A 23684-nucleotide genomic window follows, 5' to 3' on the forward strand; every position below is an offset into this window, starting at 1 on the left:
AAGTGGCATTGTTTAAAGTGGCTAGTGGTACATTTTTACATAATTTCCATCAATTCCCATTTTTAAAGTGGCTGGAGTTGAGTCAGTATGTTGGCAGCGGCCGCTAAATGTTAGTGGTGGCTGTTTAACAGTCTGATGGCCTTGAGATAGAAGCTGTTTTTCAGTCTCTCGGTCCCTGCTTTGATGCACCTGTACTGACCTCGCCTTCTGGATGATAGCGGGGTGAACAGGCAGTGGCTTGGGTGGTTGTTGTCCTTGATGATCTTTATGGCCTTCCTGTGACATCGGGTGGTGTAGGTGTCCTGGAGGGCAGGTAGTTTGCCCCCGGTGATGCGTTCTGCAGACCTCACTACCCTCTGGAGAGCCTTACGGTTGTGGGCGGAGCAGTTGCCGTACCAGGCGGTGATACAGCCCGACAGGATGCTCTCGATTGTGCATCTGTAGAAGTTTGTGAGTGCTTTTGGTGACAAGCCGAATTTCTTCAGCCTCCTGAGGTTGAAGAGGCGCTGCTGCGCCTTCTTCACAACGCTGTCTGTGTGGGTGGACCAATTCAGTTTGTCCGTGATGTGTACACCGAGGAACTTAAAACTTTCCACCTTCTCCACTACTGACCCGTCGATGTGGATAGGGGGGTGTTCCCTCTGCTGTTTCCTGAAGTCCACAATCATCTCCTTTGTTTTGTTGACGTTGAGTGTGAGGTTATTTTCCTGACACCACACTCCGAGGGCCCTCACCTCCTCCCTGTAGGCCGTCTCGTCGTTGTTGGTAATCAAGCCTACCACTGTAGTGTCATCCGCAAACTTGATGATTGAGTTGGAGGCGTGCATGGCCACGCAGTCGTGGGTGAACAGGGAGTACAGGAGAGGGCTCAGAACGCACCCTTGTGGGGCCCCAGTGTTGAGGATCAGCGGGGTGGAGATGTTGTTACCTACCCTCACCACCTGGGGGCGGCCCGTCAGGAAGTCCAGGACCCAGTTGCACAGGGCGGGGTCGAGACCCAGGGTCTCGAGCTTGATGACGAGTTTGGAGGGTACTATGGTGTTAAATGCTGAGCTGTAATCGATGAACAGCATTCTCACATGGGTATTCCTCTTGTCCAGATGGGTTAGGGCAGTGTGCAGTGTGGTTGCGATTGCGTCGTCTGTGGACCTATTGGGTCGGTAAGCAAATTGGAGTGGGTCTAGGGTGTCCGGTAGGGTGGAGGTGATATGGTCCTTGACTAGTCTCTCAAAGCACTTCATGATGACGGAAGTGAGTGCTACAGACTCAGTCAGGGAGAGATTGAAAATGTCAGTAAAGACCCTTGCCAGTTGGTCCACGCATGCTTTGAGTACACGTCCTGGTAATCCATCTGGCCCCGCGGCTTTGTGAATGTTGACCTGTTTAAAGGTCTTGCTCACATCGGCTACCTAGAGCGTTATCACACAGTCATCCAGAACAACTGGTGCTCTCGTGCATGCTTCAGTGTTGCTTGCATCGAAGCGAGCATAAAAGGCATTTAACTCGTCTGGTCGGCTCGCGTCACTGGGCAGCTCATGTCTGGGTTTCCCTTTGTAGTCCGTAATAGTTTTCAAGCCCTGCCACATCCGACGAGCATCAGAGCCGGTGTAATAGGATTCAATGTTAATCCTGTATTGGATTAAGAGAATTTAGGAGAACTATTAGAATTTTAGCAGCCATGAAATGGCGGAGCGATTTCTGCATAGTGCATTTTTTCCCTAAGAGATAACTACATCAACCACAGAGCATGGGAGTGTTGAAGGAAGCCGGTGGTTGGTTTAATGTCATTCTTTCTTGGCAGGCCCAAGCCTGGCTCTTTAAATCTTAGACTTGAAAAGCGGGATAAGGGCTGTGGTGGCATATTTGCTGAGCAATTAGACAACACAAGTGGGCCAAGCTTCTATGTCAACAGAGAGGGGGGACGAACGGGGGACGAAGGGGGAGGAAGGAGGGTTGTGGATTCTTCTTAAGCCTATGCGAATGAGAGGAAGGAAGCATGAGAATGTTCTCGGGAGCGTTCAAGTGCACGCTTCCTTCCCTAAAGAACCTACTTCCACAGCATCCTGCTGCTAGGGTAGCACTCCTGTCCTGCTGTCTGTCTCAATGGACAGACTAGAGGACAGCGTCATGCAGCTGCTGTGGCATTCTCCCACTGTGACCCTCTTCAGAGCAGGTGTCCCTTTCTCGCACATATCTGCCGCCCATGCAGGACTTGGCATGAGCCAGGGGCTGGGTTTGGGGATGGAGCATTGGCCGAGGCTGAGGTTGGGGATGGAGCTGTGGCTGAGGTCAGGGCTGGGGCTGGCTATAGGCTGAGATTGTTTTCCTCCACTATAAAATCTCTGGTCTTCAAACAAATATCCAGATCTTCTCTTCAAGCAGAGATCCAGCCAGTGCCCAGGCTTGTATTCCAGACTCCCGAGTCCCCAGCCCCCTGATCCGGCAGCACCCCCCTACTTCACAAGAAATGCTCCAAGAACAACGGCCCAGCCAGTGGGGACGTGGCAAAAACAGACCCTCTTTTGTTCCCCTTGCCCCTTCTCAGCGTTCCATTAGGGACATGATCCCCCCCCCCCCCCCAAAGCTTCCACACACCCCTCGCGTCCACCCTTCTTCCCCCCTTTCGCTTCTCCCCCTTCTCCCCCCCTCTTCTTTCCAATGGGTGGTAAAAAAGCTTTTTTTTTAAGTAACTTGTGAGGAGGACGCAGAGAAGCAAACTAACAAACACATCCTTCATTCCTTCAACCCCCTCGCTCTCAACTTAGTCTTGTTCATGTCACAGAGAATAAATTCAGTAAGTCAGGTTGTGAAGAATGAATCCCGGTGTTAGTTAACTGCCTGGAAGCTCAAGTGGTTCACGTTACATTGTTCAAATCAAAGATGGTGGGTTTGCCTGTTAGTTTGGTTTCTATTGGGTAGGGGGAGCATAGAACATTAAACCCACAACACCACATTCTATTATCGTCCGATTCCTCGCCGCCCACTTTAAAAAGGAGGCTTTCCGCTAGTTGATCCCTCACAGTCCGTTTGAACAGAAAAGAGCATCGCTTCACCTTTGTTCTCACTGAGGGGTGTAATAATCCTTACATGGGAGGGTGATAATGCCGTATCCCGGGGTAACCTTGAGCGATTGGGTCGGACGGCTATAATGGCATAATAACCTGACATGGGTAATAATTCAGTCACAGTGGGTCTACTGCTGCTGCCAACTGGGGGGCGACTGCCCGTTGACTGACTAACTACTCCTTTAACGCCATCTGTCCTAGCAACCAAACAAATGACCACAAGCTAATAAAAACAGTTAGGTATTAAAAAGCACATTTATAACAATAGTTTATTCACTTTGGACCGCTACTTCAGCTAGGAGCTAGGAGGGACCAGGGCTGACCAGACCATTGACTGACCACTCCTGTAAATAAGACCTCTGTCCTAGCAACCAAACACCGTCCTGGCCTGGGATTCTTGACCACATATAGCTAGCTAGGTAATAAGGAGCACACATATAGCCTAACACTACTATAACCCGTTGAGTAGCTCCAGGTTTCTCGCGTGTTTTATGTATAGTACAACGAGCCAAACAATATCCTATTACTTGATGTTGGTGTAATGAAAAGTTACACAAGGAATCTCGTGAAAGAAAGCGCCATTGTTGACAGCAACAGTGAGAATGAGCCAAAATAGATTGTTTCTAGTCGAGACAATCGTGTCTGAGTCAGGCCAGCATCAGTCTGATATCACAAGGTATGGATCACCTAACCTCGCCTCTTTTTCTAAGTCATTACAAATCCAGGTCTATGATGTAAACAACAACAGTGTGCAGCTGTGAGGAGAGCAGAGGACAGGACAGGAATCTGTCAATCCCCATTAGCACCAGTGGCTAACCAAGTGTGAAACTCTAATTGTGCTTCACCAGCTTGTCACTACTCAGGCATGTGCGTATGTATATATGTGTGTGTGTGTGTGTGTGTGTGTGTGTGTGTGTGTGTGTGTGTGTGTGTGTGTGTGTGTGTGTGTGTGTGTGTGTGTGTGTGCGTGTGTGTGTGTGTGTGTTTTCCTGCTTGCCTCTCTAAGCAGATTTGTATACATGCATATATTTATTAAAGGCCCATTGCAGTCAGAAACGTGATTTCCTGTGTTTTATACATATTTCTACACTATGAGTTTGGAATAATACTGAAAATTATGATAATGCCCTTTTAGCGTAAGAGCTGTTTGAAAAGGCCGCTGGAAATTTCAGCTTTTTTGGTGGGATAGTTTTGGCCTGCCTGGTGTGATCACCTAGAGGTAAATTAGTTAATAGACCAATAAGAAAGAGAGTTCCAAACCGCTCTGCCAATAACAGCTCATTTTCAGTTTTCCCCTCCCCACTCCCAGACAGTCCTAGCAAAATTCTGGCTGGAGAATTTGCTCTTTGCTAAGAAGCTATTTTTGTTTCTTTTAGACCATTTTCATTTAAAACAATCCATGTAAGGTACTTCACTGTTACGCAGAAATGATTTAATATTGAGATAAAAAATGGCTGCCAATGGACCATTAAAAACAGTGATACATCCAGCTCCATGTAGTGTCTGTTGAGCAGGCAGAGACAGCCAAGCAGCAGCGAGACCGAGAGAGGGATATCCTTCACAGTCACCCTGTGGTCTGCACAGAATTAAACAGAACAGTATTTTATGGCTGCGTCCCAAAGGGCATCCTATTCTCTACATAGTGCACTACTTTTGAACAGAGCCCTGGGAATAGGGTGTGTATAATCAGAATAGGGTGTCATTTTGGGATGCACACTGTGTTTCAATGGTGGTCCCCCTAATGAGACATTCATCTGCCGGCAGTCGGCAGTGAGGAGGACAGGGGTGTGACAGAGAAACTAGACTAAAGCATTTTCACTGTGACGCTTGCCTGGCCCTATGGGAACACACATACACACACACAGAGACAGGCCCAGACCCTGGTGACACTAATGGATGTACATGGGCCTCTCTTACTCGCCTGGGATTACATACATCAGAGCAGGTCAGCCGGCAGTAGCAGACATTCATATTACTGAGTGGCAGACCGGCTACATTCAGATCATTGCTAAATCATTTTCTCCATTCAAAGCAAGAGTGCACTTTCACTTCCTGTCTGACTGACTGACCTGTGAGGACATACTGTATAACTACAAATGGTAACCCCCAGGGTACAAACATGTGTCGTACAAGTAACAACCTCTGCGACACAAAGAACAATCAATACTGTAGGTCTGTGTTGTTTTTGTAAAGAAAAACTCCAAAGAAAGCGTCAAGAACCGCATGATCAAAAGTAAACTATTCGGACTAGTAATATCTGCCTTTACTAAACGGACACAACTCCACAAGTGTGATTCCATGATGTGATTCAATAGCTCCAAATGAACCGCCTCGGCGCTGATGTCTCTCAACACTTCCGTCCTGGACAAATAACGGTTGATTTGACGCACGCAGTCTTCCCAAAAAGAACATTGAAATATGAACGTGTCATAAAAGTTGATATTCAATTCTTCCGAGGAACCGCTATGACATCAGCATGACTGGAACAGACTGAGAGCGTTGGTTGTATGACTGAGAAACATTGTCCTGCTGTCTTGGGGGGGGGGGGGGGTAGTTAGAACACAAGCTAGCGACTGCCTGGCAGACGACCGGAGATAGAGAACAAGTCACTTCTCACAGAATAGTCTGCATGCTTCACCAGCCCACAGTGTTGAATAAGTGGCATTTTCCTCTTCTACACCCCAGCCTTTCCCATCGCTCTGAGGACTGGCCACTGCTACGTAATCATCTGCTGGGAAACTGGGACTCTCGTAGTACCACATACATATAAACGCGTGCATGAAAACAAAACACACACACACACAGAGACACACACATGTTCAACAGCTGCACACACAGACACACACGCAAAACACCACAGATACCACAACCAGTAAATGGTAATTATGGTGATCCCTTACAGTTATGCAAATCTCCATGTGGCACTGGAGCTGGGTGAAAGTAAAGGCCAGATATCTAGGTCACCAGCCTGGTAGGTCACTGTGTATTATCTTGTCCCATTTTCAACAATGGCCGGTCAAGTGAGCAACAATGGTCTGCCAGACGACAGCTGTCAACTAAACCGTAAAAGTCACTGAGACGATAGAAGGAAGTACAGAAAGGTTGAAAAATGACCGGAACATCAAAGGACAACAATATAACTGGTTGTTTTTCCTCCGTTTTCACCGTAGTGTCCCTTTAAGACAGCTGCCAGAGGGGGTCTCTCTGGGTCACAAATCTGTAAAGCAATGGTAACAAACGGATCTTACAATTAGATCAAGTATAATCCATGGTTAAATTTTTTTTTTAAAGGAACACCAGGGCAGGGTACACAAACAACAATCCACAATAGGAGATACACACACATTTTTGGGGGCGCCCTCTCAGAATGAGTGCAGATGCCATAGGGTAGGTCAGGGACTTGTTATCTACTTGAGGAGATGAACAATAGTCTGCTCAGACTGAATAAACATACCTAGAAAGTGTGTCACAGCGAGAAGAGCACCACTACACAGACAATAAAAGCATTAGTCATTCATTGTTAGTCGTTAGCATTGTATTCATTGGACTGAGAAGTAAAAGTGCCGCGTGTTTTTGTGTGTGTTTGGGTGTGTGTGTGTTTCTGTGTGTGTGTGTCTGGAAAGTGAAAGTGGCGAGTGTTTGGTTGTGTGAGTTTGTTTGTGTTGAAGGGGGGCACTGGGTACACTATGAATGAATTAAGCTTGTCTGACAAGGCGACAGAGTGGGAGGGAAGTAGGGTAAGACATGGGTGGGAATGTTTTTGCAGTAATGCAATTGTTTGGCTTGATTATTAACGTCTCAAATACATGACAGATGCAACAAGAAAATCTCCAGGGAATATTACAATTATAACAATGACAATTTCGAGAAAATGGAGTACGCTAGATATTGGTGTCGACACATTAAACGAAATACACATTTGATTTGCACCCTTGCATTTTGAGAAATCGTATCAAGCGTGACATTTCGCATGTGAAATAACAGCAAACGCATGATTTCATTTCGATCAACTGACCAAATCTACTCAAATACCAAACTTGAGTTATGTGCGTAGGCTCTTTACACAACTGCATTACATATTGTCTAACGCTCTGCTCTGCTCTGCTCTGCTCCCTCTCTCTCTCTCTCTCGTTACAACGAATACAAGAATTTGTGGAAAACCTTCAGTGAAGTAAAAAAAAAAAAAAAAAGATTGTCACGCGCATAGCGGAACACACATTTGGGGTGCTGTAGAGTGCGCCTTGGGTTGACTATCATTTGATAAACAGCCATAACCTACAAATGAACAATTGATGCCATCGCAAGTCTAACATTGTTGACAACTGTCCACCTAACCAACCACACTGATGCACAGACTGATGTACAGGGCTGTAGGACCAATACACAGACTCCCGATGTGTCCCAAAGCTAGCTATAGGCTACACCTGTTCTGAGTAATATACCACATTTCTGTATCACATAAGAAGTAACCTAAATACTGCTACTGGTTCCATATGTAGGCTACACAACATGCAATTTAATTGGCTCCGGCAATTTAATGAACACAATGATTCGTTTTTTGATAGCCTAAAGACAACATCTATCCTACGTTCGCACGAATAAACTCCGGAATGAACGACAGCGTCATACGACTCTCATTCTGCCTTTGGGATGTTTTGGCATAAAAACATTATTTACTTAACTAACCTGCAGTGTACGGTGCGCAATACAATGGATGCGCGCGCTCTCTCTTCCAGGTTCTTGCAGTAGAGTGCTATTTTTCCCCGGTGCGTATTTTTTTTGTTGGAACCGCGTCCGTCCGTTGAACTTCCACTTGCCTCTGCTGCTTGACTGGTCCTCTCCTCCTCTCGCAAGATAGCGCGCGAGCCGCAGTACTCTTCAAGCGCGCACACTGCAGCGCCGCTGCGGACGGATGGGGGTGGCCTCGAGCGCTGGACCAATTTGACAAAATACGTTTCCAAATTCCAAATCTGTCTCCAGTTTCTTTCAACATCACAGATGGAGAACAGCTGTAAGGGGTAAAGGATCATTGTCATGTGTGTGCGTACTGGTAGCGAAGTCAGGTGCAGGAGAGCAGAACAGGCGCACACTTTATTGAGGCAAAAGTGCAAAACGCGCAAAACAGTCACAAGAATTATGTTTAAAAATAAACATCTTCGTGAAATACCACGGAAAAAACAAACCAGTCTGGCGCATCAACAAATAACACATAACACAAACAATCTTAAACAAAGACATGATGGGGAACAGAGGAATAAATACATGTAGATTGATTGGGGAATGAAAACCAGGTGTGCAGGGAACAAGACAAAACAAATGGATACATGAAAAATGGAGCGGCGATTGCTAGAAAGCCGGTGACGTCGACCGCCGAACGCCGCCCGAACAAGGAGAGGAGCCGACTTCGGCGGAAGTCGTGACAATCATACAGGCTAAAATAATTGTACATGCTGTGTTTTATAAATGATTCCCTGTTGCTATTGTATTAATCATCTTCTTGAAATGAGAGGGGTGAGTGAAAGGTTATTTACCATTTTAACCATTTATAAACAATTTATAATCCAACAAAGCAATTACTTTTTTGGACGTATGTGTAATGATGAATTATAATGCAGGGGCATAAAGAAAAACAACATATTTACAGTATGCAATGTTTGCCTATTATCCGTCACCCTTCAGGCATAAACAGTAGGACTATACATTAGTGCCTCTATTTGCAGTATTTCTCAATTTAAAAAATACACAACATGTTGTCTTAAGTTAAAAAAAGTCGGAACTGCTGGGCAGGTCTGTCTCACTGTCTATGCAATTGGATAGAGAGCAATCACTGCAGCTGTTCACCCCATGTTACTGGGGATATACCAGAGATAAAGGGCTGTTCATATTGCAACCATACATCGGGCTCCCGAGTGGTGCAGCAGTCTAAGGTACTGCATCTCAGTGCTAGAGGTGTCCCTACAGACACCCTGGTTCGATTCCAGGCTGTATCACAAGCGGCCGTGATTGGGAGTCCAATAGGGCGGCGCACAATTGGCCCAGCGTCATCTGGGTTTGGCCGGAGTAGGCCGTCATTGTAAATAAGAATTTGTTCTTAACTGACTTGCCTAGTTTAAAAAAATTATAATAATATTGAATGCCGGTTCACCAGTATGACCAAAATCATGAACCACTTTTTTTTGTTCAAGCCCTCAAGAACTGTTGACCACTAAAGATGAAAATAATCTGTTTGCATCTGCCATATTGTCTGTCCAATATCCAGACGACCTGTCCCTAGAGATTTCTATACAGTTAATCTGTTTCCGTAACGTGTTGAGGCCGGCAATTAAGGAGAATGAGAGGCTCAATTAAAGATATTGCAGAACAGCTGTATTTGAAGCACCACTTCCTTCTACCCAGTTTCCCTGATTTTTCGACAGCGATCAGTTTTTACCATCCCTGTAAATGTCGCTTCTGAGGAGAGGTCGTTTTCTAAACTAAAACTCATGAAGAACTGCCTAAGAAGCATTAGGCTCTCGGTCTAATATGTGCTGAGTAAGCTCCACTCATTGCACTGGCACCGTCATTGCCTTGACCACAGCATTTGTTCACCGATAACCGCTTATACTTTCAATCAGTTGCATTTTTTATTTTTCATGGTCTTTCAGTCAGATTCATGAAGCCCAAGATACAAACACTTAGCTTCCTAGTACATGGAAGAAGAAAAAAATGAATGACTTTTTGGAGGGTTACTGCGGGGGCTGCCCGGTACTCCAGTTTTCAGAACTCAGGATAAGACCCAGATACAGACAGCTAGAGTCACAGATGTTTATTGACCCAAACAGGGGGCAGGCAAAAGACAGGTCAAAGGCAGGCAGAGGTCTGTAATCCAGGGCAGAGTCAAAAAGGTACAGAACGGCAGGCAGGCTCGGGGTCAGGGCAGACAGAATGGTCAGAACCGGGGAAACTAGGGAACAGAACTTGAGCAAGCAGGGAGACAGGAAAACACGCTGGTAAGACCTGACAAGACGAACTGGCAACAGACAAACAGAGAACACAGGTATAAATGCACTGGGGATAATGAGGACGATGGGTGACACCTGGAGGGGGGTGGAGACGAGCACAAAGACAGGTGAAACAGATCCGGGTGTGACACCAGTGATTGCACTAATAACCATGATGAAGCAGTATCCTATGGGATGATCCCTTTCACATCTAAGGCGGCTCTGATGATCTGGTCATGTGACTCTTGAAAGAAGGACATTTCCTCTCAATTCAATCTGAAGCGAGTCAGTGAATCACTCAGGCACAGCCTCTCAGTGCATGTTGATGTTCCAACACATGCATTATCTCTGGTTTAGCACAAGAAGCCATTGGCAGCCTGCCATGGCGGAACCAAAGAATTAGAAGGATTCATTCTAATTCTTTGGATGGCACCAACCACATCATGCTAGACAGTCACTCTACTGGAAATGGTCACCGTCTGCACGCAAGTTACTATGGTGTAACGTTACTCTGTTTGGGAGGGATTAAATATTTCACTTCTGTGTTTGGAGACATTGGATCAGCATTCTTGTCCGGTCTTCTGTTAGTACCTTTCATGTAGGGAAGCTAATGATCCATCATGTATGACATTCCTGGGAGTGTGTAAACTTGTATTTTTATTAGCATTTTTGTATGTTCTCTATAGTTACGTTCTTGAAAATTTACCAATTCGGCCACTTGGAGGCCACTTGGGTACATTTCGTGAGGGACATCTGGGTGACTTCATACTAAATGTCATGTAGCTGGCTCATTCTTGAAGTTCTCAGTCTGAAACTTTGCACATACACAGTTGCCCTCTTGTGGACACAATCTAAATTACCTTCAGCATCCTATCTGAATGTATGGCTTGTATTTTTCATGTCAAAGATGATGCAATAAAAATAGAAAATGTGTTTTTTGGTTTGTGTTATCTTTTACCAGATCTATTGTGTTATGTTTTCCTAAATTCATTTCACATTTAGACAACTTCAAAGTGTTTCCTTTCAAATAATATCAAGAATATGCATATTCTTGCTTCAGGTCCTCAGCTACAGGCAGTTAGATTTGGGTATGTCATTTTAGGCGGAAATTGAAAAGAAGGGTCTGATCCTTAAGAGGCTTAAATAAGCCTGATTTGGCAAAAAGACAACACCCTTAATTTTGCTTCTAACTACCACACACTGGGAAAACCCGCAAGCTGCCTTACTGTGAGTTAGCCAAATTTAGATTTTTGGGTTATGTTGAGAACTGGAGCATGTAATAATAAAGAAATAACGACTTATAACAAAAAGTGGCAAAAAGACAACACTTCCCTTTGATTTTGGGTTGCATCCACCACATACAAGCTGTCTGGCTGTAATATAGAGAACTAGAGCGTGTAATAATGAAATAAGGATGACGAAATTAGAACAATAGTGACATTTCCACTTTATCTCCAAGGAACAGAAGTAACTGATCCAACATTTGAGAAATAGGGCCGGATTAAAGTCAGAATACATGGGAAATGATCTCTATGCGCCACTTGTCTTCGAACCATCCCACTGCTGTTCAGATTTGGATAGAGAAAAGCATTATTGGTCCAACAAAGGGCAATCTGATTTGCTATTGTATGAAAAAAATGTAGAAAAACACAGATAATCAATAAAAAGCACAATAACAGGATTTCAGAATGCATACATACCATGAACTACTCGATAAAGTGTAGCAGTCAGTGTATCCAGTCCTCCTCTCCTGTACCCTGCAATCCTGTTCAGTTGTAAGGGACCAGGGAAATTACTGGCCTATAATTAAGGCCTTTTGTTATTACTTAATTAAGTCATATTCTTTCTATGGACTAGAATGGGATGGTCGATCTAGTAATTATATTTCTATGTCTTCAGTCCTGTCCTCCTACATCCTCCTATACACTGCAGCCCTTATGCTCTTTACGAGTAGTAAGGGGCCTGGGGACTCCTGCTACTGTATGCGTCTCATAAAAATATAATTTCTATTGACTTGAATGGGGATGCCCATTGTAGTAATTATTGTCTATTTCTTCAGTCCTACACCTGCAGCCCTACTTATTATCAGTTGTAATGGACCATGGTATCCATGCTATGTTTTCCATAGAAATGTAATTACCACAATTACTATCATTATATTTCTATTGACTTAAATGGGGATGCCCATTCTAGTAAATCTATTTCTGTCTTCAGTACTGCTCCTATACCCTGCAGCCCCGCTCATTATCAGTTGTAAGGGACTCCGCCCAGTACCACGTTAGAAAATACTGCAATTATCCTCCCCCTCCTCTCCTCTCAGACTGCCTGCAGATACGTCTGTGGATCATCTCAGTCCGAGTAAAATTTTCACTTAATTTCCTCCTGGATGCAAGTTATCTGGAAAACACTCAAAGGACTATTACTGTAGGAGTTCATGTATAGAGTATGGGTAGCTATATGGATGAATGGCCCTCTAGCATGAGCCTACCTGACCTCATTGTTGAGATATAAAGGCAGGCGTAACAATGTAGGTCCTGTTCATGTCTGGCCCTGGGCTCCAACCAGAGGACCCTCTGAAGAACGACACGTCATATTCAAGCCCCATCCATATAACACAGACTCAGAAAAGCCCCTGAAAAACAGACATGTACCTTACTCATCATTCGTTCGATGACGCTAAATTAAACATGTATCATGAATCTGGTGCATGCAAGCTGAGAGAGCGCAGGCTTCATCACAAGCCAGGAGCCGGGTCTGTTTTCTGAATGAGTCAGTGTTTACCTGCCTTGTCACAACAACAAGCTAGGGAGAGATGAGCACAGAGACGCGAGACGCACTCACACAGAACCATCGTTGACAAGGAAGCCGACCATGAAATAACCTGGCTGGGATTCTAATGAATGTGATCCTATCTGAATTATGATTATATAACTACATCAGAACCACAGATCAAAGGGCTGAACTGAGGCCCAAACACACATCAAAACACAAGTATAATGTCAGTATATAATGTCGGTGAGCTGACATTATACTGTAGACTCGCCGGTGTTAACTTTAGAGTTTTGACATGCACCTCAACGGGAAGGCTGGCGGATACACCACCCTACTGCTTAATGTTGAAACCGTAGACAGATAACTCCCTTCTTTAGGCTTCTGACAAGGTTTAGAAGGGCCTATAGTCCCATATACTTAGTGTTGCCAATTGTTCCGTCATTGTCAAACGGTACAATATACAATATACAGATTCCTGTGGGACCAATGATGGTGTATATAAATATCAATGTGTATGGGACTAGGCTGAGAGAGAAGGCTGAAATAGCCTACTGTATAAGCGACATCCTCTATCTAAAACAACTCATCCCCCCCGATCCACTATTCACTTCAACACCAATTAAGAGCTAAAGAGCCAGGATATTCACTTCGGCTGAATCCCAGGGATAATTGAGTGCCAGTGACACCCCAAGCGTAAAAACAACATTACATAAGTGTTCAGATGGAAGGGAGTGAGAACACCGCGTCTGTCAAAATCCAAATCTAAATACACATCAAAGATGTGTTCTCAAAACCAATAGGAAAAATGGCGAGTACCATTGATATGGTACTGTAATTCCATTTCAATGAAAGCACCGCCTGCCGTTACTGTCTGGCATGTCTGTAGCTGTTATCTTCGTGAGTCATTATTTCCAAACCCAATTATTGTACGTTCCCAGAGGAAAGGTAATGACTACAGCAACATTAGCAGAGCTGTTGGTACATAGAGCAATCTAGTTGTATCTTATAGGAGCCTAGATATGAGATTTCTCATCATATGTAATGATTCATGTTAATACATTATGGGGGTGGGGGGGGGTGTTCTGACACAAGTACGGACTTTGCTGTGCCTCCATGCGTGTACGCAGGTGCTGGAGAGGAGAGCTGTGGCCGCCCAGTGTTAATGCTCTAGGGATGGGGGGAATGTGATCCATCACAGGGTAGCAGGTACCTCTGTCTTGGTTACCCAGGTGTCTGAGCGTCTGAACAGAGACTTGCACAGTCATCTCATCTCACCTTCTCCTTTTGGTTGCATGCGTGACACAGCTGGCTCAGGAAAACACCTTCACACACATACGCACGCACACACACACAGGCAACAGCTGGCGGCTTCTCATGTGTGTCGATAGTTATATAAGTGTGAATATATAAATATGAATCCCCCATAAGCTCAGTAGAATCCCAGTAAATTGAACACCCAGGGTGAACGCTTAGGCCTCTGCATTTGCAGTGTATTTACATTGCAGTGGAATTTATAAGTGGTTGTGAATGTGCGTGTGAGCACGTGTCGTCCGCGTGAAGACATTGTTAAACAAACGCTAACGAAAACACAACCAGAACACACCCTTCCTCCTCGATGAACAAGTTGTCCCGTGAATTGAAAAAACAGCAGCACTCAAAAGATAACGATCGTAATAACGAGGCAAGAAGAGACAGTGTTTCAGTGGCGCATTTTAATTACACAACACACACACTCCAGACCTGAAATCATTCAAATACTTTAAGCGTTTGCTTCAGCTTGCCTGGAGTGCCAGTTGGACGGGGTTTGTCGAATTATTCTATTGGTTCCATTGCATCAGGCAAGCTCAATCAAGCACAGCTAAAGTATGCGATAGTGTTTGAACCCAGGTCTGATGGAAAACAGCACATTGGAGATGGGAAAGTGCTCATGATAACCTGTTATGAGTGGCTCTATAACATCTATAACATCTAAAACATTGCTCATGCGGATAAATGATGAAAGAATCTAAATTACACTGAGCAAAAGAAAATCTAAAAATCTAAACAAAAAACAGCATTAGATTCAAATCTCCTCGAAAGCTAAAATAATACAGAATTGCAAGGCTTCATTCTTGTTCATTCGGGAGCATTTTCAATCTTAATGCATTTTCAAACTATACCCAACAAAAATATAAACGCAACATGTAAAGTGTTGGTCCCATGTTTTATGAGCTGAAATAAAAGATCCCAGAAATCTTCTACATGCACAAAAAGCATATTATCTTTCAGATGTTGTGCACAAATAGTTTTACATCCCTGTTAGTGAGTATTTCTCCTTTGCCAAGATAATTCATCCATCTGGCAGGTGTGGCATATCAAGAAGCTGATTAAACAGCATGATCATTACATAGGTGCACCTTGTGCTGGGGACAATACGAGTTTCTTTTACACAACACCACAGATGTCTCAAGTTTTGAGGGAGCATGCAATCGGCATGCTGACTGCAGGAATGTCAACCAGAGCTATTGCCAGAGAACTGAATGTTAATTTCTCTACCTTAAGCCGCCTCCAACATTGTTTTAGAGAATTCATTAGTACGTCCTCACAACCGCAAACCATGTGTAACCACACCAACCCAGGACTTCCACATCTGGCAATTCTTCATCTGCAGAAGAAATTCTGCACAAACTGTCTGTTATTTAATTAGGCAAGTCAGTTATGAACAAATTCTTATATACAATGACAGCCCACCCCGGCCAAACCCGAACAATTGTCTGCCGCCCTATGGGACTCCCAATCACAGTCAGATGTGATACAGCCCAGATTCGAACCAGGGACTGTAGTGACACCTCTTGCACTGAGATGCAGTGCCTTAGACCGCTGTGCCACTCGGGAGGCAGGCATAAGCTAAGGACAACAAAAACAATTGCATTTTAGCAGATGTTATTGCGGGTGTAGCGAAATGCTTGTATAAGCGCCTTCCTCTATCTAAACCACTCATTCCCCCGATCCACTTCAACACCAATTAAGAGCTAATGAGCAAGGATATTCACTTCGGCTGAATCCCAGGGATAATTGAGTGCCAGTGACACCCCAAGCGTAAAAACAACATTACATAAGTGTTCAGATGGAAGGGAGTGAGAACACCGCGTCTGTCAAAATCCAAATCTAAATACACATCAAAGATGTGTTCTCAAAACCAATAGGAAAATGTCGAGTACCATTGATATGGTACTGTAATTCCATTTCAATGAAAGCACCGCCTGCTGTTACTGTCTGGCATGTCTGTAGCTGTTATCTTCGTGAGTCATTATTTCCAAACCCAATTACGGTCCTAGAGGAAAAGTAATGACTACAGCAACTGTAGCAGAGCTGTTGGTGTGTAGAGCAATCGAGTTTGAATGCACAGATAGAACGTGATGAGATACTGAAGGCCCATTGCCGTGCCATTCATCTGCCTCCATCACCTTATGTTTCAGCATGACAATGAATGGCCCCATGCCACAAGTATCTGTACTGTAATTCCTGGATCTGTAATTCCTGGAAGCTGAAAATGTCCCAGTTGTCCTGCATACCCACCAGACATGTCCTCCATTGAGCATGTTTGGGATGCTCTGGATCGATGTGTATGACAGCGTGTTCCAGTTCCCGCTAATATCCAGCAACTACGCACAGCCATTTAAGAGGAGTGGGACAACATTCCACAGGCCACAATCAACAGCCTGAACAACTCCATGTGAAGGAGCATGAGGCAAATGGTGGTCACACCAGACAAGGACTGGTTATCTGATCCACATACCTACTTTTCACTTTAAAGATATCTGTGACCAACAGATGCATATCTATATTCCCAGTCATGTGAAATCCATAGATTAGGACCTAATGAATTTGTTTCAATTGACTGATTTCCTTATATGAACTGTAACTATTTGACATTGTTGCATGATGTGTTTATATATTTTTTCAGTGTATAATTACAATTTTATAATAGTAATACACATAGTCAAGTCATTATTCTAATGATGCATTCTTAAAATCACACAGAGGAGTGAACATTTTACAGCTTATACAATACATAAGCTATCCATCCTGATTAGACCTCTGGGCTTTAAAGCAGCAGTATGTACAAGCTAGCCAGGTCTGTGACTAAAATGTTTCTCAAAATATAAATGATTTCTACAGTATATGTCCAAAATTACACCCTGATGTACAGTTGAAGTCGGAAGTTTACATACACTTAGTCATTAAAACTCGTTTTTGAACCACTCCACAAATTTCTTGTTAACAAACTATAGTTTTGGCAAGTCGGTTAGGACATCTACTTTGTGCATGACACAAGTCATTTTTCCAACAATTGTTTACAGTCAGATTATTTCAATTATAATTCACAGTATCACAATTACAGTGGGTCAGAAGTTTACATAAACTAAGTTGACTGGGCCTTTTAACAGCTCGGAAAATTCAAGAAAATGATGACATGGCTTTAGAAGCTTCTGATAGGCTAATTGACATAATTGGAGTCAATTGGAGGTGTACCTGTGGATGTATTTCAAGGCCTACCTTCAAACGCAGTGCCTCTTTGCTTGACATCATGGGAAAATCAAAAGAAATCAGCCAAGACCTCAGAAAAAAATTGTGGACCACCACAAGTCTGGTTCATCCTTGGGAGCAATTTCCAAGCGCCTGAAGGTACCACGTTCATCTGTACAAACAATAGTGTGCTGCCATCCTGTTAGAAGGTAACAGATTATTTTATTACAATAGTTAAAATGGATTTTCATTGTGTTCCATGATGTTATTTGCCCCCTAGTGGAGCTTTCTGGTACTTAGAGTGTACACAAACAGGAAGTAGAGAATTCGTTCTGCACGCTTAGAAGCAGCTAAAAACAACGCTACGGTGCAGGTCTTTCAGTGTAGTTATTTCTTGTCACGCTTCAGCCTTGGAAAATATTTGTTTGTAAGTTCGATTCAAGCATTTAGCTAATGATGATAATCTTGTTATTGATAGAGTTTCTTACATATCAATGTTGGTTGGTTGCATTTACTCACAAATTGCAATGCCTTTCATGTATGATGTTAGCTGTATTACTTTGCTCGTGCGTCATGCAAACGAATTGTAAAATATACAATACTGTATTTTTGTTACTGTTTCTAGTGTAATATGCCTTGTTATTCTACATAGATGGTTGTACATTATTAGAGTAATGAAAGGAGTTAGTCAATTACCATATGAGAAAGCAATTAGCTATATGGTTTGGCATCATGCCAGATGCATGGTACCGTAGCACGTGCTTTGTATTCATGCAACTTCAAATGTATAATGTACAGCTACAGTATGTTGGTGTGAATTGAATACTAAAGTATATTCTTTTCTGTGTTTTGCAGTTTTACAACATAAACGTTTACAATATATTCATTCAAGAAAAGTTACGCCTTGGGAGTTTTATTGAAGACTTAGTTGTTAGCTATCTGTCTAGTTTTGCATGGGAACGCAACTCAAGGGCAGAATAGTAAAAAAACATCATCACGGCGGGCTCAAGCTCAAGAATAACCACACACGGTGGTTTTGTTTCTACATTCATCAGCCAACAAAGCCTCTGTTCCTATGGAAGACCAGCAGTCTACGGTACAACAACCAGAGCCAAGAGTTCGACAGAGAGAGATGGAGGAGCCTCTTCAGCACATTGGGACCAAGTCTCAATCTACAAGATCAAGGTCATCAAAACAGTCAAGCAGATCCTCAACGGCGAGTTCTGCAGCCATCAAAGCACGCGCCAAGGCAGACGCAGCGCGTGCACAAGTCTCCTATGCTGAGAAGGAAGCTTCTGTGATGAAACAAAAGGCAGAAATAGAGGCCAGCTTGTTGAAGCAAAAAGCTGACCTCGAGGCAAGTTTATATGTTCTCCAATTTGAGAGAACAGCTGCTGCTGCGTTGGCTGAAGCTGCAGCCTTTGAAGAAGCTGTAGGATCAGAACGCAGAGAACTTCACAAAGAACTAGACACAGGGACACAGCCCTTAAGTCCAGTCCAGCGTACCTGTGAGTATGTGCAACAACATGCTAGGCCCTACTTTGCTGAACTTCCATTTGAAGTGGAGAAACAAGAGCTTAGTGTTGACCCAGCTACATACTATAATCCAGAAAGTAGCAAACAACAGAACATGAGCAGAGACTCTCCGTTCAAAAGAAATGAACAGCAGCATGGTGTAAATGGAAAACAAGCCCACTTCCAGTCACACACACAAAGCGTCCCTGAGTCACAAGTGGCACCAGACCTCATCAAGTACCTCCTACGCCGTGAGATGGTGAGTTCCGGACTCCTGAAGTTTGATGATCGCCCTGAAAATTATTGGGCATGGAAAGCATCCTTTCTCAATGCGACCAGAGACTTGAATTTATCAGCCAGGGAAGAGTTAGATCTAATTACCAAGTGGCTAGGGGCAGAGTCGTCTGAGCAAGCAAACAGAATTAGATCTGTCCATATTTTCAACGCAACAGCAGGGCTTAACATGGTCTGGCAACGACTAGAAGAGTGCTATGGTACACCTGAAGTGATCGAGAATGCACTGTTGAAGAAAATTGATGATTTTCCAAAACTGGCTAACAAAGACAATCACAAACTAAGAGAACTAGGTGACATTCTTCTCGAACTGGAGTGTGCTAAAGTAGAAGGGTACCTTCCAGGCCTCGCTTATCTGGACACATCTCGGGGGGTAAACCCTATAGTAGAGAAACTACCATTCAGTTTACAAGAAAAATGGATTGCGCAGGGATCCAAATACAAGGAGGACTATCGGGTAGCATTCCCACCATTCTCGTTCTTCTCGAGATTCATCAGGAACCAGGCGAAAACTAGAAACGACCCCAGTTTCACCCTCTACACCGCAACTAACCAGGTGTCTATGAAAAGTGAGAAACCTGCCAGGTACAGCAGCAAGACACCTGTGACTGTATACAAAACCGATGTGTCATCTGAGCCCTCAGACCACCAAACCAAACCCAGTAAGACAAAGATTGAAAACCCTGACCATCACTGCCCGATACATAACAAACCTCATCCTCTTAAAAAGTGTCGTGGGTTTAGGTACAAAACTCTAGATGAGCGCAAATCATATCTCAAAGAGAATGGAATTTGTTTCCGATGTTGTGGGTCAACTCAGCACAGAGCTAAAGACTGTAAGGTGTCAATCAAGTGCTCAGAGTGCGACAGCGACAGACATCTTGCTGCTCTGCATCCAGGTCCAGCCCCTTCAAATACAGACACTGCTACAGCAGAGAAAGAGCATGGCGGGGAGCAAGGTGACGATGCTCTTCTATCTGTCACCTCAAAGTGTACGGAGATCTGTGGTGAGGCAGTTAATCCAAGATCATGTTCAAAAATATGCCTAGTTAAAGCTTATCCGGCTGGGAAAAGAGAGAAAGCTGTCAAAATGTATGTAGTGCTTGATGAACAGAGTAACAAATCTCTGGCCAAGACAGAGTTTTTCAATCTCTTCAACATCAATGACAACTCTGCTCCATACACCATGAAGACCTGTTCTGGGGTAACAGAGACTTCAGGCAGGAGAGCCGTCAACTTCATGGTGGAGTCTATAGACGGACACATGCAGCTATCTCTCCCTACTCTGATAGAGTGTGATATGATGCCAGACGATAGGACGGAGATTCCCTCCCCCGACATTGCGTATCATCATCCCCATCTGCAACCAGTTATGGACAAAATTCCAGCTGTGGACCCAGACGCTCCCATCCTCCTGCTCTTAGGACGAGACATCTTAAGGGTACACAAGGTACGAGAGCAAATCAATGGGCCCCACGACACTCCTTATGCACAGCGACTCGACCTCGGGTGGGTCATCGTGGGTGAGGTCTGTCTGGGAACGGCTCACCGACCAGCCAATGTTAACGTGTTCAGGACAAACATACTTCAGAATGGTCGCACATCCTATCTGAGCCCTTGCCCTGACATCATCCAGGTAAAAGAGAACTACAACAGTGTAGCTCAGAAACACATCTCTCCCTCTACAATGCACTCGAGAGATCCAAACACAACTGTGAACACAGACAACCTGGGATGTTCCGTGTTCGACAAAACACAAGACGATGATAAACCAGCACCATCAGTGGAGGACAAAGCCTTTTTGGACATTATGGACAAACAGGTTTTCCAGGATGATGGAAACAACTGGGTGGCTCCACTACCTTTTCGCCCCACTCGACGTCGCCTTCCTAATAACAGGGAGCAGGCCATAAACCGTCTCACATCACTTCGCAGGACTTTAGACAAAAAGCCTGACATGAAGCGTCATTTTATTGACTTCATGCAAAAGATGCTGGATAACGACCAAGCCGAACCTTCACCGCCACTAGAGGGAGACAAAGAATGTTGGTATCTACCCATATTTGGTGTTTACCATCCACAAAAGCCTGAACAAATAAGAGTAGTATTTGACTCCAGTGCTAAGTGTCAAGGCGTGTCACTTAACGATGTTCTGCTCAGTGGTCCAGACTTAAACAACACACTCTTGGGTGTCCTAATGCGCTTCCGCAAGGATTGCATTGCACTAACAGCAGATGTGCAACAAATGTTTTACTGTTTTGGTGTACGTGAGGATCACAGAGATTACTTAAGGTTTCTCTGGTATGAAGACAACAATCCAGATAGAAACATAACTGAGTACAGGATGAAAGTCCATGTATTTGGGAACAGCCCTTCACCAGCCGTAGCCATCTACTGCATGAGACGAGCAGCGCTACAGGGTGAGAAGGAACATGGATCAGAACCCAAGCAATATGTAGTGAGGAACTTCTACGTCGATGATGGGCTGACATCAGTAGCTACAACAGAAGAAGCTATCAACATTCTAAGAAAAACACAAGCAATGTTGGCGGAGTCCAACATGAAACTACACAAGATTGCATCCAATAGCAAAACAGTTATGGAAGCCTTCCCTATGGAGGACCGTGCAAAAGACTTAAAAGATCTGGACCTAGGAGTGGATCCTCTCCCCTTTCAACGGAGTCTGGGACTTTCCTGGAACCTGGAAACAGACAGCTTCTCATTCCAGGTGTCCCACAATGAGAAGCCTTTTACGCGGAGAGGCATCCTGTCCACAGTGAATAGTCTTTATGACCCCCTTGGGTTCGTGGCTCCAATAACAATGCAAGGTAAAGCCTTAATCAGAGAACTCTCTTCTGATCAGAGTGAGTGGGATGCCCCTCTTCCCCCAGAAAAAGAAGAGAAATGGAAAATGTGGAAGGATTCTTTGATGGAGTTGGAACATATGTATATTCAGCGGACCTACATCCCAGTCTCCTTGTCTACCACTCAAAGAAGAGAGCTACACATCTTCTCGGATGCCTCTACAGTAGCCATAGGAGCGGTAGCCTACCTGAGAGTTATTGACTCGGAAGGTCAATGCCATGTTGGATTTGTCATGGGGAAATCAAAATTGGCCCCTCGTCCGGCCCACACTATCCCACGCCTAGAACTGTGTGCGGCTTTGCTAGCTGTTGAGATGTATGAACTGACCTGCCAGGTACAGCAGCAAGACACCTGTGACTGTATACAAAACCGATGTGTCATCTGAGCCCTCAGACCACCAAACCAAACCCAGTAAGACAAAGATTGAAAACCCTGACCATCACTGCCCGATACATAACAAACCTCATCCTCTTAAAAAGTGTCGTGGGTTTAGGTACAAAACTCTAGATGAGCGCAAATCATATCTCAAAGAGAATGGAATTTGTTTCCGATGTTGTGGGTCAACTCAGCACAGAGCTAAAGACTGTAAGGTGTCAATCAAGTGCTCAGAGTGCGACAGCGACAGACATCTTGCTGCTCTGCATCCAGGTCCAGCCCCTTCAAATACAGACACTGCTACAGCAGAGAAAGAGCATGGCGGGGAGCAAGGTGACGATGCTCTTCTATCTGTCACCTCAAAGTGTACGGAGATCTGTGGTGAGGCAGTTAATCCAAGATCATGTTCAAAAATATGCCTAGTTAAAGCTTATCCGGCTGGGAAAAGAGAGAAAGCTGTCAAAATGTATGTAGTGCTTGATGAACAGAGTAACAAATCTCTGGCCAAGACAGAGTTTTTCAATCTCTTCAACATCAATGACAACTCTGCTCCATACACCATGAAGACCTGTTCTGGGGTAACAGAGACTTCAGGCAGGAGAGCCGTCAACTTCATGGTGGAGTCTATAGACGGACACATGCAGCTATCTCTCCCTACTCTGATAGAGTGTGATATGATGCCAGACGATAGGACGGAGATTCCCTCCCCCGACATTGCGTATCATCATCCCCATCTGCAACCAGTTATGGACAAAATTCCAGCTGTGGACCCAGACGCTCCCATCCTCCTGCTCTTAGGACGAGACATCTTAAGGGTACACAAGGTACGAGAGCAAATCAATGGGCCCCACGACACTCCTTATGCACAGCGACTCGACCTCGGATGGGTCATCGTGGGTGAGGTCTGTCTGGGAACGGCTCACCGACCAGCCAATGTTAACGTGTTCAGGACAAACATACTTCAGAATGGTCGCACATCCTATCTGAGCCCTTGCCCTGACATCATCCAGGTAAAAGAGAACTACAACAGTGTAGCTCAGAAACACATCTCTCCCTCTACAATGCACTCGAGAGATCCAAACACAACTGTGAACACAGACAACCTGGGATGTTCCGTGTTCGACAAAACACAAGACGATGATAAACCAGCACCATCAGTGGAGGACAAAGCCTTTTTGGACATTATGGACAAACAGGTTTTCCAGGATGATGGAAACAACTGGGTGGCTCCACTACCTTTTCGCCCCACTCGACGTCGCCTTCCTAATAACAGGGAGCAGGCCATAAACCGTCTCACATCACTTCGCAG

At 44.4% G+C, this 23684-nt stretch overlaps 2 protein-coding genes across 17 annotated transcripts in view; one reads left to right on the forward strand and one right to left on the reverse strand.

Annotated features, from left to right (window-relative positions):
* The window catches only part of LOC139540350 (neuronal cell adhesion molecule-like), a 114228-nt gene extending 106304 nt beyond the window's left edge, over window positions 1-7924 (reverse strand). For 15 of the 16 annotated variants that reach the window (XM_071344117.1, XM_071344124.1, XM_071344114.1 and 12 more), the window contains exon 1: window positions 7752-7923. The gene's annotated coding sequence lies outside the window, so the exon portion shown is untranslated. Of the gene's footprint in view, window positions 1-7751 lie in introns of all 16 variants that reach the window. The other variant, XM_071344119.1, reaches the window with a different exon arrangement.
* Window positions 7925-17518: 9594 nt separating this feature from the next.
* On the forward strand, window positions 17519-22385 carry LOC139539350 (uncharacterized). Its single transcript, XM_071342161.1, has 2 exons — window positions 17519-17753; window positions 18182-22385. Exon 2 carries the CDS (start codon window positions 18402-18404, stop codon window positions 22383-22385), a length of 3984 nt encoding a protein of 1327 aa, XP_071198262.1. The 5' UTR covers window positions 17519-17753; window positions 18182-18401.
* The last annotated feature ends 1299 nt before the right edge of the window (window positions 22386-23684 follow it).

The sequence above is a fragment of the Salvelinus alpinus genome, chromosome 15 (assembly GCF_045679555.1).
Source record: "Salvelinus alpinus chromosome 15, SLU_Salpinus.1, whole genome shotgun sequence".
NCBI lineage: Eukaryota > Metazoa > Chordata > Actinopteri > Salmoniformes > Salmonidae > Salvelinus > Salvelinus alpinus.